The sequence below is a fragment of the Triticum aestivum genome, chromosome 7A (assembly GCF_018294505.1).
Source record: "Triticum aestivum cultivar Chinese Spring chromosome 7A, IWGSC CS RefSeq v2.1, whole genome shotgun sequence".
Classification (NCBI taxonomy): Eukaryota; Viridiplantae; Streptophyta; class Magnoliopsida; order Poales; family Poaceae; genus Triticum; species Triticum aestivum.
In genome coordinates, this window is record NC_057812.1 from 84,229,500 (window position 1) to 84,246,821 (window position 17,322).

At 43.8% G+C, this 17,322-nt stretch overlaps 1 protein-coding gene and 1 non-coding gene across 2 annotated transcripts; one reads left to right on the forward strand and one right to left on the reverse strand.

The window, feature by feature from the left end:
• The first annotated feature begins 4,338 nt into the window (after nucleotides 1–4,338).
• LOC123152356 (inorganic pyrophosphatase 2) lies at nucleotides 4,339–6,156 on the forward strand. The gene is made up of 3 exons (XM_044571924.1): nucleotides 4,339–4,555; nucleotides 4,801–5,139; nucleotides 5,233–6,156. Exons 1-3 carry the CDS (start codon nucleotides 4,403–4,405, stop codon nucleotides 5,635–5,637), a joined length of 897 nt encoding a protein of 298 aa, XP_044427859.1. The 5' UTR covers nucleotides 4,339–4,402; the 3' UTR covers nucleotides 5,638–6,156.
• A 6,345-nt stretch (nucleotides 6,157–12,501) lies between these two features.
• On the reverse strand, nucleotides 12,502–12,573 carry TRNAP-UGG (transfer RNA proline (anticodon UGG)). Its single transcript has one exon. It is a non-coding gene; the product is annotated as a tRNA-Pro (tRNA).
• Between the last annotated feature and the right edge of the window lie 4,749 nt (nucleotides 12,574–17,322).

The following is a 17,322-nucleotide window of genomic DNA, read 5'->3' on the forward strand; positions in this document are numbered from 1 at the left end:
GAGACGGACCCCACCACTGAGCCGGACCCCTCATGCGTCTCCATCCAACCGACGCCTGGGGTTCCATCTGCGCGGTTTGGGACTGACCCGCGTGTCTACGTCCGATGGGCGTCACAGCCCGCGGCCACTATGCCAGGTGGGCCTGATGTGGGATCTGCGCCGGATCTGATTACCTCACCTGGATTGTCTGCGCCTGGTTCGGCCAGTCCTTCGCTACTTCATGCCACGCCCGCCACAGATGATCTGCTGCCATCGTCTGATGCTGTTGTCTTGGGATCCAGCGGCTCCTCTGTCCAGCAGGATTCAGCAGCTCTTGGATCTTCTGTGCTTGCGCCATCACCACCCAGAACACGTCTTCAATCAGGCAAACTCCAACCAGTTAATTATAAAACCAAGTATGGTCTTGTTGTTTCTGCTGTTTCACCAGGTGAACCGCGCACTGTTCATGATGCTCTCGCGGATCCTAACTGGAAGCAAGCTATGGATGATGAGTTTCATGCTCTTCAGAAAAATCATACGTGGCATCTTGTTCCTCCTCATCTAGGTAAAAATGTGATTGACTGCAAATGGGTGTTCCGTATCAAGAGAAAGTCAGATGGTACCATTGATCGCTATAAAGCACGGCTTGTTGCTAAAGGATTTAAGCAGAGGTATGAACTAGATTATGAGGATACATTTAGTCCTGTTGTTAAAGCTGCCACCATTCGTCTTGTTCTCTCTATTGCAGTGTCCAGAGGATGGAGTCTTCGCCAACTAGATGTCAGAATGCGTTTCTTCACGGTGTTCTGGAAGAGGAAGTGTATATGAAGCAACCTCCTAGCTTTGTGCATCTTGGCAAGCCCTCTCATATCTGCAGACTTGATAAATCTCTTTATGGAGTGAAGCAGGCCCCACAAGCATGGTACTCTCGCTTGAGCATGAAGTTGCAAACTCTTGGTTTTCTTCCCTCCAAGTCTGACACATCCTTGTTTATTTACAAGAAATCCAACATAGTCATTTTTGTGCTCATTTATGTTGATGATATCATTGTCACTAGTTCATCTCCTGAGGTAGTGACTGCTCTTCTGCGTGATTTGAACTCTGATTTTGCTCTCAAGGATCTTGGGGACTTGCATTTCTTTCTTGGTGTTGAGGTCAAACGAACTCCAGAAGGTGGTCTTCATCTGTCTCAAGAAAAATATGCAACTGATCTTTTGAGCAAGGCAGGGTTGCAAGGCTGTAAACCATCTCCAACACCACTCTCCAGTTCTGAAAAATTGTCTCTCATAGAGGGTACTCTCTTGAATCAAGAGGATGGAACCAAGTACAGAAGCTTGGTAGGTGCTCTTAAGTACTTGATGCTTACCAGACATGATATCTCCTTTGCAGTAAATAAAGTGTGGCAATTTCTTCATGCACCCACTACAGCCCATTTGACTGCTGCTAAACGCATCCTCAGATATGTGAAACATACTTTAGGTGTTGGCCTCATGTTCAACAAGTCATCTTCCACTCTTGTTAGTGTCTTTTCTGATTCTGACTGGGCTGGATGCTTGGATGATAGGAGATCAACAGGTGGTTTTGCAGTTTTCTTTGGACCCAACCTGATCTCATGGTGTGCAAAGAAACATGCAACAATGTCAAGATCAAGTACTGAGGCGGAATATAAGGCTTTGGCAAATGCAACAGCAGAAATCATATGGGTTAAGTCTATGCTCAAGGAGCTTGGTATTTTTCCCACACAAACTCCGTGTCTTTGGTGTGACAATCTTGGTGCTACATATCTTTCTGCTAATCCTGTTTTTCATGCAAGAACTAAGCACATTGAGATTGACTATCATTTTGTGTGGGAAAGAGTTGCTTGCAAAGAGTTGGAGACTCGGTTTGTCTCCTCCAAAGATCAAGTTGCCGATGGCTTTACAAAAGCTTTATCCACAAGACCATTTGAAAAATTCAAAGGTAATCTAAACTTGCAAAGTTTAGAAGTTTAGATTAAGGGAAGGTGTTAAACATGATTATGTAATGGTCTTGTAGACCCTGGTTGTAGCGATCGCTATTCTGGTCATCTCCAGGCGTGAGGTTCACGTATAGGATAGATTAGTTGTAGAGGGACTCTCCTTTTATCTCTCTCTCTCTCTCTCTCTCTCTCTCTCTCTCATCTATCTGGATTCCCTCTTGTAATCTTTCTGGTCTCCTCAACCGACTCCTGTAATACCTCGTGGGAAACCTCTCGCTATCAATATAAGATCACGCGGCCCTCTCTGTTGAGGGTTGAGACGCTTCATCATCAACTTACAAAGATTTGCCTCAATTGATTAGACCATACTGTACTAACCTATGAAGAAACAACCATATTTGCACGGAATTAAGCGTCTTAATACATAATGTGGTTAAGAAACAAACCAATTTCCTGTGATTGTGGGAATTCCCTTTCCTGCTATTTCTGTAATTCTCCTTTGACACATGCATGAGATTTTGTGTTTGTTCTCTCGAGAAGCAATCTGTAATTATAATGAAGATTAGCTCATGTGTTTGCGTCAGTAGTATTAAGCACAAGTAGATATGTCATTCAGGCCCAATCCTCACCCTAAAAAATATAAAAAGAATAGGCATACATGGTAGGAAGACAAACAAACACTTTCATAGATGGGATAATATTTGACATTATAATAGGGATCTATAAAATAAAAAATCAAGGAAAAACCTGAGGATGGGTCGATTGTATCCACGGAGGAGATAAAAGCCATGAACAACTTCGATTCATAGGTGTGGTGATCAATCTTGCGATTGGCGACGCACAGGTCAACGACGATGTCGTGGCCAGGCCGAAGGAGTCCGTACTCGTCAGAGAAGGAAAGGAAAGGAGGTGGAGGAGTTGGGATCAGAAGTCGAGGGAGCGGCTTCGTCATCTCCTATAAATGGATCGTGGAGGATGGGGGAGGGCCATCTTGTACACCAGAAGAACGCTGCACCGCGGGCAATAAATGGCGTCTCTTCATCTGCGTTGGTGGTTGCCATTTCTTTCATGGCGAATGGCGGAGGCGAGGGGTAGAGAGAGCGACGACGATACGACTTACAGCTGAGAGGATGAAGCCTGAACAACCTAATGTAATTACATGGGCTAACACCATAGCCGACGACCGAGCCAGCTACAGATCACGTGCCAACTATTGAGCCAGGCAGCCCAGGTCCAAACAATGGCCAGGTTGCAGCGTGATGGGACAGGTTGCCGAGATGCAGCGTGTACGTACATATGCACTGCCTTTTTTAGTCAACCCTACCGGTGAGTGTAATCCGTGAGGTTTGCTGCATAAAACATGTGGGCGTAGTGGTCGTAATGGGTATGTCATCGCAAACATTTGGGCGCAGTGCACGAAGATGGTTCGTCAGATGACGTTACACCACTGTGGCCGTAGCGGGAATCAGAACAATTGGTTGCTCTTTTGCAAATTAAAGCCTCACGTGGCATGATGCTGATGTGGACATTGTGCATGTTGAGAGAATTGGTTGTAGTGGGGATCACCTTCTTAAGAATGTAAGATGTAAGATACACACCTCTACCCTCTTATTCTCTCACAAAACACATGGAGACACAACTTCCCACCATTCGACTAGCCCATTGAGCTCTCTTTTCCCCTTCTTGCTAACAATTATGACCATGGCTAGTCCATTCGTCATCTTTGTTTGTCTACTCATAGTACTACCTCAAATCCAGGCCACTTCTATCCCCTACAATGGGACTGTACCTCTTCAGGGGTGTCAGATCCCTTATACGACCGAGGTTAACTTGCACTTGTTCTTCACCCGAAAAAAAAACTTGCACTCGTTCTTGCACCAATTTGTTGACAGGCCAACTACTATCTCCACCTCAAGCAACATCTCTCTTCCTCTCCCAGGAAACCATGAAAAGGCAAGCGCGCCACGCAGGAGCCATTATAACTGCCTGAAAATCGGTGGCCGAAAAGTTCTTCTTTTTTAGTTTTTAGAATATAAAGTTTCTTTTCTTTGAAAGCAACGGTGGTGGAAAAGTGAAGGAAAACACATACCCTCTGTCGCCCGCTCCCGGAATATTCCCAAGAACAATCCTGGCAATTAGTAATCAAATCCGGCCTCCATTAGCTGGTGCGCCTCCCAAATTTAACCCACCCGCGGGAGTGGAAAGGGGGGGAGAAAAGCCAGATCTCGCAGAACTGCGGACTGCATCACGACGCATTACGACGCTGCCGTGCCTATTAATCAATATTCTATTAGCAATAGTTTCCGTTCGCCATTTCGATTCATGGCCTACCAAGGTCGCCCGCCGGCCGCTATAAATACGTCGGCCGTGGCGCTCGATCCGACCACACCATCATATTCATATTGCTCTCTCCATACGTACATACTCAGCTCCTCTGGTTCAATTAGATATCTCCGAGGTGCAACAATGGCCGCCAGCAATGACGCAGGCGTGGTGGTCGTCTTCGACTTCGACAAGACCATCATCGACTGCGACAGCGACAACTGGGTCGTCGACGCCCTGGGCGCCAGCCAGCGGTTTGACGAGCTCCTGCTCCACCTCCCATGGAACTCGGCCATCGTAAGCCTCTGTTTCTTCGCATCGTACGTGATGCCTTTTTTGTGTCGCTAATGCACCTGGTAATCGTTCCAATGATTGCTCTGGTCTTAGATATCACTTATGACCCTTTTGCAAACCAAATCTCAGCAGCTGCTGCAGTGCGCATTTCACTCTAAATTGTTTAAAATTTCGTGGAGTGCGCGCGCACGTAACGCAGAAAGGTCGCGATATTTTATGCATGGAATTGTTGCGTTCTTTTTTAAAAGGACGCCATGATGGGCGAGTTGCACTCTCAAGGCAAATCGATGGACGAGATCGCGGGAAGCATCAGGACGGCGCCTCTGTCCCGTCACGTCGTGGCGGCCATCAAGACCGCGCAGGCTCTCGGCTGCGAGCTGCGGATCCTCAGCGACGCCAACGCATTTTTCATCGACACCGTCCTTGCGCACCACGGTCTGGCCGGCTACTTCTCGGAGATCAGCACCAACCCGGCCAGCGTCGACGCCGGCGGCCGCCTCAGAATCACCCCGCACCACGACTTCCGTCACGGCTCTTGTAGCAGCCACGGCTGCGCCCTCGCCACCTGCCCTCCCAACATGTGCAAGGTGACGCACCAGACACTTCGTTGCTACGTAGATTTCGCTCTTTTTTTGCCTGAAATGAAATATTCCATTCATTTTGTCGTGGCAAAAATTCAGGGCAAGGTGATGGAGCAGATGCTGCAAGAACTGTCGGTGGCGGCGGTGGCGGGGATGAGGAGGCCGAGTAGAGTGGTGTACCTCGGCGACGGCAGGGGCGACTACTGCCCTACCCTAAAGCTGGCCGAGCGAGACTATATGATGCCCAGGAAGGGCTACCCCGTGTGGGACCTCATCGCCGGAGACCGGCGGGCCGTCCGCGCAGACGTGCGCGGGTGGGCCGACTTCAAGGACCTGGAGACGGTGCTGCTGGACATCATACACGAATGCGCCGTGGCTGCCATGGTTGAACAAGACGGTGGAGGTCAGGTGGTGGTGGGCATGGTGGTGCCAGAGTGTTGTGCCCTTCCTGCTCCCAAGGTGGCGATGGCAGTTCTCCCCAAGGCAATTCATGCGTCCAACTGACACGCATCTTTGCCAAACCAAGGACATTTGGCGTCTCCATGGAAGCATGGGAGATACTATAATGGCTTTCCCAATCGTAAAGTAGAAAGACTATACTACTCCTGGTTTCTTACGTCTACAGTAGTACCTTAAGCATGGGACATGATTAGCTCGATCATACTTCTCTTGGAACTGAAGCCAATGGAAGTACTGCATGTACCGGTGTAGGAGCCAGCTGACATCCACAAGATGTTCTCGCTGTATAGTTCCTTGGTCAACATCGATCTAGGCTTCCGGATTACATATTTGTGTTGATCTAATGTACTTTCGTATAAAAAAAGTCATGTAATCAAGATTAAATCATACTGCTAGCCCTATCGATTTAGATATAATTTGCCTCTAGGTTCTGAAAAAATTGAGTCACAAAGTTATAATGGTTTGTAGAATGTTTATGTTGCGTAGATGTGTTTTAGATGCTCATGTAAGTTTGATGTTGTTTCTTGGATTAATACACAATACCATCGGGGTATGAATTATGGCCGTGACGGTTTCGCGCAAAAATAACGCATGTAGTCAATTTCAAAAAAAAATTAAGTTGTCAATTCAAAATTGTGTAGTTAAATGTATGTATATATTTTCTTCTACACAAAAAATACATAGGGTTGTGTGGTTAGCCCTTTTTTCGTCTTACCTCCACACCCCCACCCTCTCCGTTTTTTTATTTTCTCATTCTTCCACTGATTTCCTTGAGAACCGCCTCTGGCCCACCTTTTCTTTGTACTCCCTCCGTTCCAAATTACTCGTCGTGGTTTTAGTTCAAATTTAAACTAAAACCACGACGAGTAATTTGGAACGGAGGGAGTATCAGCTAAAAACATGTTTTCTTTGATAGATCAATAAGTATTGACTAACAAAAGTGCTCGTGCGTTGCAACAGAAGAAAAAATTATCACATTCCCCTAACCCAATAATTCCGAGTCAAGACCCTAATAGTTTCATGTCCTTTCTTTCAACACATGGCATCCCATTTGTGTTTGCCACTTATCCTCTTTCTCACCCTCTTCAATCGTCGCCTCAGTGCTCACACAATCACAACACGTTTGAATGTTGTCAATCCTAAGGTGTCTCTCTCTTGGTATAAGATGAGAAATCTACTTTTTTTCATGTGAGGTTTTGGCGAGGCGTGCATGCGTGGTTATGGATGGTTTCTTTGTCTCCAATCCTGGTTTTTCTGAGGTGTTCATTTCCAATCTGGATAATCTGGATAGGCACTGGTACAAAAGAAAGTAGGATCATATGCTATTGATTAAGATTGCACTCTAAATAACATTTTTAAACAACATAGTATTTAGATTCTACACAATTTTCTAATTAAATTATACTATATAACATGTTAAATTTGGAGCTAGGGTTTAAAAGATATGCATATTTTTAAAAAGCATTTGATATGCACTGCGGGGTTGATTAACTGAATTATCAGGTGGTTTCCTGCAAAAACAAAAATATGACATAAAATTGGCCTACAGGTTAATTATGAAAAATATGATGGGGGTTTTCCACAAAGCGAGAATGAGATTTAAAAGTGGATTGCGGGTTGATTATTAGAAACATCAGGGGGCTTTTGCAAAATAGCATGACGGACCAAGAATACCTATTTTCTTTATTAGTAGGTAATTATAGATTCAATTGTCAATTTTAGTATCTAATCACATTAACATGCATCATTTAATCACCAATTTTCGTGAAGAAAGACGGTGCTTACTCTTCACGTAGGGTGAGAGTAAAGAAAGATATATAATGCATGCCTAGGAGGAAAATTACTAGGCTGATGTGGTGTGCATTGATCATTTCCCCTCAAATAGAAATTAAAATTTTATATAAAGTTTATTACAGAATTATGTTCATGGTGGACGATATGAAGGTCACACTGGTGATGGAGGAGTAAGACGAGGAGCTTGCGATGACATAGGAGATGAGAAGAAGTTGATGACAGATTTATATGAAGGGGAGAAGCTCAGGGGGAGGATAGCATTGGCGAAGGAGATGGCTGCTCCAGCGGTGGCTGTCAGCGGATTGATGTTGATGGCATTCACCAAATTCTTTGAGGATCTGATTATAAAATTACATTCATCCTTCGGTCTACCCGGTTGGACATATGCAAGTCAGAGTGGTGATCGAGGGGTACAACAAGGAGCTTGTGAAGGTCGAGGAGGTGGAGAAGAAGGCGAGGCTGCTGATGGAGTGTAGTGAAGGGGAGATGTCAAGAAGAAGGCAACGCTGTAGATGTGTGATAAATGGGAGACACGAAGCGGGAGGTTGGCATTGGCCAAGGAGAAGGTCACGAAAGCACCGAGAGACGTTGGGTCATCACGAATAACGTTCTTCGAATCATTCATGATTTGAGGCTCTCGAAGTAATCAATCGCTTTTTTGGATTTGTTTTCTAAAATATTACTCATATATGTTCCAATTGTCTCATATAATATAGTCAACGTGAGTCAACATGGACTCTTAGCCATCCATGTCACCCCTTATGATTCTTCGCGATATTAAAGCATTTCTCTATTTTATCTTCTTCATTGAATTCCAGATTATAACCCATAACAATATGAAAAGAAACAATGCAATGCGTCAATTGAGAACTGACAACCACAATAGAAGTAAGTGAACATGCCCTAGAACTAATTGTTTTCTGTCACGGCAACCGGTTTTATTGCATGCCAATGTTTTAAGAATGAATCTTCCATTGCCCAGAGCCCAACATAACCTAGTACTACCACCGTCCCGATTTATTAGTCCGCTCGTATATAGGGTCATATTTTGATCATATTATAACCAATAAAATATAAGTTATACATAGCAAAAATAATATTATCAGAAAATATGTTCAAATATTAACCCAACGATATAATTTTTTGTGACATGCATTAATATTTTGCTAATTAAGCCAATGGTCAAAATTTGACACAAAATAGAAAATGGACCAATAAATCAAGACGGAGGTAGTAACCTACAATGGTGCTAAAAAAGGTAACCTACAACGCCACATGCCATATTTCTCCATTTTGTGCACTTACCAATGCGACGTTTGACGTTTCATTCCCAAGAATGCCAGCCAAACCAGGGCGAGGGTGAAGGGCAGAACCGTGGAAGGCAAGTGGCGGCGACGGCGGTGGTGTGCCAAGCAAAGGATCCGGGGACCAGGTTCAAATGCCATCTCCTCTCTAATTATACTAGAACATGGAGGCGCGCATTGCTGCGCCCGCCAATATTAACAAAAGAACAAATGTTTGAGAAAATTGAGTCATTGAAAAAATTCGAGAAAATTGAAAGGTTCAAAATTACAGTGTTGGGTGTGGATTTGGGATGATAATTTTGAATAATTCAAATTATGGAACGGATCGACGTGGTCGTTGCTGGCATGCAACAATCACTAGAACCATCAGTGTTCTCCCGCAGCACGAGGAGATATTGTAGGAGGTATTAGGGTTACAGGGCATCCTATTAGGAATGTCAATTTGGGAAATCCATGGCTCGAAATATCAAATAAATTTGAGTCACTTTTGCCTATGTTCAGCATGTGTATTCAGGCCAGTGGCTGATCTTTTGGGAGGTGGCATGATCCAGAGTCATTTGCTAATATCTCTGCTAGAGTGATGGCGCTTGAAGGAGGACAACGCGAAGATGATGTCTTTGGTGAACAATATGCTTACGAAATGCAAGATGAAGCTACCCTGAAACAAATGCTTCATGAAGTGCTAGATCTAGGAAGAAGAAAACAATTGTATGTATGCATCCATCTGTTTTCAATTTTTTTTATGATCCTTGGCCTTGGGAGCAACAAGGGTTTTTTTCTTTCCGGTACAAAAAAACAGTTCACAACAACAAAAACAAGCATTTTGACTTTGTTGCTCCTGAGACCTAGACATCTCGTGTTCAGTTGATACTTTCTAGTTCAAGCATACAAAAAATCAGGCACAATAACTTACTGCATGTATATGGGGACAGTGTGAATGTATACCCTTAACTGTGTGAGTGTTATTCTGCTGCTGCGATGCAGATAGATCAAGCCGTGCTGAAACTTGCTAGAAAGAAAATAAATTTTATTAGACACAAACAACCATCGGCTCCTTGATCGTGTACTCGAGAATGTTTAGGCGTTTTATGCTAGTGGGGTATGCCGTGTGGCACACATGAACTATGAACATTAAAAAATAGAGCACAACCGACGATAGAAAAGAATACGGCGATTGAAATAAAAGTGAAGAGAGAGCCCACAATACATAGCAAGTTAAAAAGGTGCAAAGGGTTAATAATTAATTACGAGAAAGAAGAAGCCTTTCTTGCAAATAAAGCTCTGATCTGAGATCTGTGTTTTGATTTTCGGTTTGTGAAATTTTTCGCCCTAGGCCGAGATGGCCAAGTTTCAGTCATTTTAAAAAAATTCGGCCGAAATTTGACCAGAATTTGGCTGAAAGTTGACCATAATTTAACCAAAATCTATTTTTTTCGCCGGAAGATATTTTCTGCCTCAGGCCGAGATGGCCGAAATTCGGCTGAAATCCCTTTTTTCCGGCCGAAATTCAAAACACAAGATCTGACACCCAGTAATTACTGACATGAGAAAATTGTAACACTCCTCATTCCTGAAACAAGTAGAAGTATGTAAGCAAGGAATTTGGATGATGAACAGCGGGAGGTCAGACACGAGAAATAAGGCGGAAGTAATGAAACATAATATAAGGCTAGTCACAATGGGAGGAACTTAGGAGTAACATCACACACTTCAATACAACTTTGTTTATGTGGCACATATTTAATGAAGAGAGAGGTGCTTGTGGTAACTAGCTAAGTTACCGGAACATCACACACTCCAAGAAACAATGAGTCTATAACCTAATAAATACATTGTTGCATGACACTACATAGATGTTCCTACCCACTATGAAGATAGTAACATAGTCTAGAGAAGTGTGTAAGTTACTAGCTTATGTTCTTGCCCATTGTGACCAGCCTAAGCTGGATCATGCACGCGTTGCCGACCCAGCCTCTTCGCTACCAGAAATTCTAGGCGGGCGCCAATTGATTGATGGAATGATTGTCCATGGTATTCCTCCCGTAATCGTCCTTGGTCAGAGCCTAAGGAGGAAGAAGAGAAGGTGCCCAGGCCCGGGTGCACGTGGAGAAGCGCGGAAGCGGGAGGAATGGCGATGGGGCGGCAAGGCGCGCTGCCGCTGCGGGGAACGAGCGGTTCCTTGGGATGGATGGCAGTTTTCCCTTACCGGGCCTTTGCGCGCATTCGGCCTCTGAACGGCCCGGTCAAGCAGGGCACGTTCAGCAGGGCGCGATGCAGTGAAAACGTTGGGCGCTGGATGGGGGAGTAACGGAACAATCTGGGTCGATTCTATGCTGAATCCGACGGCTGACAACGTCAAATCACTGTGGTGGCTCGTAGGTGGCTTTGTTATACTGTTTTGTAGTAATTCCTAAGTCTCACTTCATATGGAGTACTCCCTTCGTTCTAGGAGTAGTTTAGAACGAACCACACCTAGAGCCTGGGCGCTGTAACGATCTGATCAGTACTACGTGATGTGAAAACAGAAAATGGAACCTCAGCTGCTAAACAGTACTTGTATTGTAATTTTCCTTGATCTTTGATTGTAAATTTCCTTCACTAAAGAGGCAAGATCACCAGTACAGTAGTACTCGGCTAGGCAATTTTATGTAGCAGTTTTTGTTCTTGTAATAATGTAATCAATGTAGTGTAGATGCGGTAATTATGTTTTGCGAGGTTATGACTTGTACGATCTCTCTCGCAAAAAAAAATGACTTGTACGATCTGATAAACATACATATTTATAATGCATTGTTCTATTCTTGATGACTTCAATTCAATATTTTCGTGTATGTTCCAATTGCTTTGCCCAAATATGTTTTGACTTCTCGCAAAAAAAAAGTCATCTGTTTTGACTAGCTCGTATGAATTTGATGAAAATGAGCTAATGTCGGAATACTGGTAGGAATAAAACCTAATAGTTTAAGAAGGCACTGCTTGGTGTTCCAGTACCTAAAAAACCATCCGAAACAATTTTGTAGTCAACTTCATTGCGCCAACCGTTACAGTCATTTGGCATGGCAGCACGTAATGTAGTGATTTAGAATCATGACACAATTTGCTTGTGTTTAGATGGCCTAATTAATCCCAGTTTATCTAGCGTTCATTTTTATGCTTCATGTCCACTGTTGGTGAGTATGCACATTCTATTATCTTTTCACACGATTGATTTCTTTATCTACATTATGTTACCTGTTTTTTACCCTCATTCAGACCATAAGAACCGAAGGTACGAGAGCGTTGTGCACCGAGTTGTTGTCAATGCTGACGATGATCCCTGCTTGTCAGTGGCAGCCGTTCTATGATTGATCTAAATCTCAGAAAATATGTACTGGCCCGAGCTTGTGAGCCTATAATAATTTTGAAAAATGAGAACACTTGTGCCAAGTCTAGGACTTGGTTCCACCACAAGTGCACTGCAAAATTTGTAACAAATACAACATGCTGATAAACTTGATAAATAAAGAGAAGAAAAAAAAGAGTGGTATATAATGTGATTTGTTTTAGTTCCAGAGAAACAGAATTTGTAACACATACAGCATGCTGACAAACTTGATTAATAAAGAAAAAACAAGATTGCATATAATATGATATGTTTCAGTTCGAGAGAAACTTTGGAGGACATATATTAGATGGATCTAGTGTGAGCTAATAGAAATTCCAGCCTATTTCCGAACAGTGATCCGAGTGGCAAGGAATTCACTGAAGCAATTAGAGGTAAGAAGAAGTAGAGAGGAAGAAAAAAAAGGCAAACAGAGAAGAAAATTGGCGGGGGGCGTTGCGAGAATCGAACTCGCGACCTCTCGCACCCAAAGCGAGAATCATACCACTAGACCAAACGCCCTTTGTTGGAATTAATTAAGGATATCTGCTATTAATTAACTAAACTTCCAGGTTAGGCTAAACTAGTGCAAGCTCCGCTAAACAAAATAGAAATGTCATGGAACTGCGCCTGAACAGTGAGTCTTATTTTCGGGTCTGTCATGTCGGTCGGAGCGCCGCTGCAGTGTGGTTACAGCGCGAGGTTGGGAGGATTTTGTGGGAGCGGTGTGTGAGAAGAGAATTTGAGCAACAACTTCGACCGTTTTACCCGTCTTCGATTGGCATATGGGAACCGTTGGTGAGTCCACAGAGCAGTTTAATCTTTGCTATGAACTGCTTAATTTCACATGACAAATCTTGGGATCCCTTGTATTTTGTTACTCAGTTCATTGATGGGCTTAAACCCGACGACATTTGTGTTGCTGTTCTGGTGCAACGTGCACGCGACGTCGATACCAATGTGGCTCTCGCTGGTTTGCAGGAAGAAGCGGTGGCGATGACCCGGAAAATGGTGACCCGGGTTGGAATCTTTTGTTATAGGCGTGCTCGTGGTCTTTGCTGCGCCTGCGGCGAGAAGTGGTCACGAGGTCACACTTTGTGGCCCTACTGTCCAACTTCATGTGGTGGAGGAGTTATTGATGCTCGACACAAGTTCTTGAAGCAGATTGTTGTGTCATTTCCCAAGTGGCACTCAGTGGAGAAGAACCACCTCAAACTGTTCAACTATGGTGGCATTGTCAAATGGCAAGGCATTGAGAAAACTTTTGGAGCTTTACAGGAATGTATGGCGAGCCCAAGTGGGCAGATAAGCATTTGATATGGCAGCGGCTTAGAGAACTTAAAGCAGTATGTGACATGCCTTGGATGGTAATAGGGGATCTCAATGATATCATGTACTCTTTTGAGAAGGATGGGGGTAACCCTAGACCAGCTCTATTTATGGCAGCTTTCAGAGATGCCCTTGAGAACTGTAATCTATCTGATCTTGGGTACTTCGGGGATAAATTCACATGGCACCGAGGACAGATTAGGGAATGTCTTGATAGGGTGGTCTCTAATGATGCATGGAATACTATGTTCCCAGCAGCAAGGGTCGAGCACCTGGAATACTGCAAGTCGGATCATCGCCCACTTGTTTTAAATCTTGAGGAGGAAGCAGCCCATGTGCACTCTGGGCCGGCTGTCCTTAGCTTCGAAGCACGGTGGCTTAAAGAGACAAATTCCAGGCAGGTTGAGGAGGAAGCATGGCTGGGCCTTGGGCCGGAAGCTCAATTGGAAGGTCTAGTGGGGAAACTAACTAAGGTTCATAAGTCACTACATCATTGGGGTAAAATAGTCCTCCGTAACTCTACAAAAAAAACTAAAAAGAGTGCAGCGGGAACTGGAAGCTGTTAGCAGGGACGTGTTGTCACCTGAAAATGTGACCCGACAGAAAGAACTCACTGAAAAACTAGAGAAATTATTGGAACAGGAAGAAATGCATTGGGCCCAACGTAGCAGAATTTACTGGCTGAAGTATGGCGACCGGAACAACTCCTAGTTCCACAATTTCGCTACAGCCCGCCGAATGAAAAACTGCATTAAAGGTTTGAAAGACGACCAGGGAGTATGGCGTGAGGGCACTGCTTACTTGAATCCTCTTATCTCTGATTGCTTTGCCGGGTTGTTTACTACTAAGATTGATGAACCAGATCATGTCCTTATTAATAAAGTGATACCTCGAGTCACGGCAGAGATGAACGAAGAATTTCTGAAACCATATTCAGCCGAGGAGGTAAAGAAGGCCTTGTTCTGAATTGGTGACATGAAGGCGCTAGGTACGAATGGGCTTTGTGCAATATTTAAAAAAAATGTTGGCACATTATTGGGGATGTATTCACTACAGAGGTTCTCAAGGCTATTGATGAAAAAGTAATACTGGAATGATACGGCAATTGTCTTAATTCCAAAAGTTGACAAGTCGGTCCAGATTTCTCAATTTAGACCTATTAGCCTATGTAATGTTCTCTACAAAGTAGTATCAAATATGATCGCTTTGAGGCTAAAACTACATCTTGATGATATCATCTCTCCAGTACAAAGTGCTTTTGTCCCTGGTAGACTCATTACTGATAACATCTTGTTGGTATATGAAAGTATACATGCAATAAAAAATAGGAAGAAGGGAAAGATTAGTTACTGTGCTGTGAAGCTAGACATGCAAAAAGCATATGACAGGATAGAGAAGAAATTCCTTGAAAAAATGTTGATACAGTTAGGCTTCCATGGAGAGATAGTAATACTATTGATGGCATGTGTTACCTCAGTTAAATATAAATGCACATTCAGTGATCAAGAGACTGAAGGATTTATCCCTAGCAGAGGGCTCAGGCAAGGAGATCCCTTGTCACCTTATTTGTTTTTGATATGTGCCAAAGGTTTATCTAGAGCACTAGCTCAACAGGAGGAGGTTCGTGCCATTGAAGGTGTCCGGGTGTGCAGAAATGCACCATTAGTTTCACATTTATTATTTGCTGATGATTCCCTTATCTTTATGAAAGCAGGCATGGTTAATGCAACCTCGTTGAGGCGGGTGTTGGATGAATATTGTGCAAGTTCAGGCCAGATGGTAAGTGTGGGGAAAAGTGGTATTTTTTCAGTCTTAATGTGAAAGTGGATATGAAAGCTCAGATTTGCAATGAACTAAATATCATGACCGAGGCTATTTCTGACAAATACTTGGGATTACCATCCATGGTAGGTCTTGACAAAAGTGATAGCTTTGAATATCTGGTTGAAAGAATTATTGATAGGCTCAAAGGATGGAAAGAGAAAAAAATTCTATGGTTGGGAAGGAAATTCTTCTAAAAGCCATTATCCAATCCATTCCAGTGTTTGCAATGGCAGTTTTCAAAATCCCAAAGAAAGTGTGTAGGGATATTACTAACGCAATGTCAGCTTTCTGGTGGGGTGACACTGAAGAACAAAAAAAGATGCACTGGTTTGCATGGTGGAGGATGTACCTCCCAAAAATTAAGGGGGTATGGGATTCCGAGATCTACATGCGTTCAACCTGGCCATGTTAGCGGAGCAGAGCTGGAGGTTGATAACACACCCAGAAACCTTGTGAGCACAAGTTCTCAAAGCGAAGTATTATCCGGATGGTAATCTACTAAATGCAAGTCCTAGGAAGGGCTCATCATTTACGTGGCAGAGTATCATTGCGGGTCTTCAAATCTTCAAAACAGGTCATATATGGTAAGTTGGGACGGGCGAAAGGATAAAGATTTGGATGGATCACTGGATTCCTCAAGGGACTTCAAGGAAGGTAATTACACCCCGTGGTAATACCCTTCTGTCTACTGTGAATGTAATTATCAACCCAGAAACTGGAGGATGGGATGAAGATTTGGTACGAGACATTTTCTTCAGTATTGATGCACATCGAATTCTCAAAATTCCATTATCCTTTCACAAACAGGAAGATTTTATGGCGTGGCATGCCACAAAGAGTTATTGTTTCTCAGTCAGATCAGCGTATTACATAGAATGGGAACACCAGTTTGGGTCGAGGATGAGGAGAGAGCCAGCAGAAACTTCATCACATAACCCTGTTTGGGAGATCCTATGGAAGCTGCAAGTTTCGAGCAAGATAAAAATCTTTGTATGGTGTGCCCTACAAGGAATCATACCTGGGGTTGGTGTCTTGAGGAATAGACACATCAGAGTATCTCCAGAATGTATGATCTATCATTCAAGGCTGGAAGACATACGTCATCTCACCTTCACATGTGCATGGGCACAACAAGTATGGAAATCCCTGGGGCTAGATGATCTCATTGATTCTGCTCTTCTCACAGATCGCTCGGGTTCAGTCATATTGGAAGAACTACTCATGTTTCTGATGAATAAATCTCCGGTCTTGGGACAACTCAGGCTCCAAGAAACCATTGTTGTGGGAGCATGGTACATATGGCGGGAACATCGTGAGGTCGTTGATGCCGCTTGAAGCTACGTCGGTATTTCCCCAAAGAGGAAGGGATGATGCAGCACAACGGTGGTAGGTATTTCCCTCAGATATGAAACCAAGGTTATCTGATACGTCTCCATCGTATCTACTTTTCCAAACACTTTTGACCTTGTTTTGGACTCTAACTTGCATGATTTGAATGGAACTAACCCGGACTGGCGCTGTTTTCAGCAGAATTGCCATGGTGTTATTTTTGTGCAGAAATAAAAGTTCTCGAAATGACGTGGAAATTTACGGAGAGACGTTTTGGAATTTATAAAAAAATACTAGCGAAAGAATCAATACCAGGGGGCCCACACCATGTCCACGAGGGTGCAGGGTGCGCTCCCCTAGGGCGCGCCCCCTGCCTCGTGGGCCCCCTGAGCCTCCACCAACCTCAACTCCAACTCTATATATTCACGTTCGGGGAGAAAAAACAGGGAGAAGGATTCATCGTGTTTTACGATACAGAGCCGCCGCCAAGCCCTAATCTCTCTCAGGAAGGCTGATCGAGAGTTCGTTCGAGGCTCCGGAGAGGGGAATCCGTTGTTGTCATCATCAACCACCCTCCATCACCAATTTCATGATGCTCACCGCCGTGCATGAGTAATTCCATCGTAGGCTTGCTGGACGATGATGGGTTGGATGAGATTTATCATGTAATCGAGTTAGTTTTGTTAGGGTTTGATCCCTAGTATCCATTACGTTCTGAGATTAATGTTGCTATGACTTTGCTATGCTTAATGCTTGTCACTAGGGCCCGAGTGCCATGATTTCAGATCT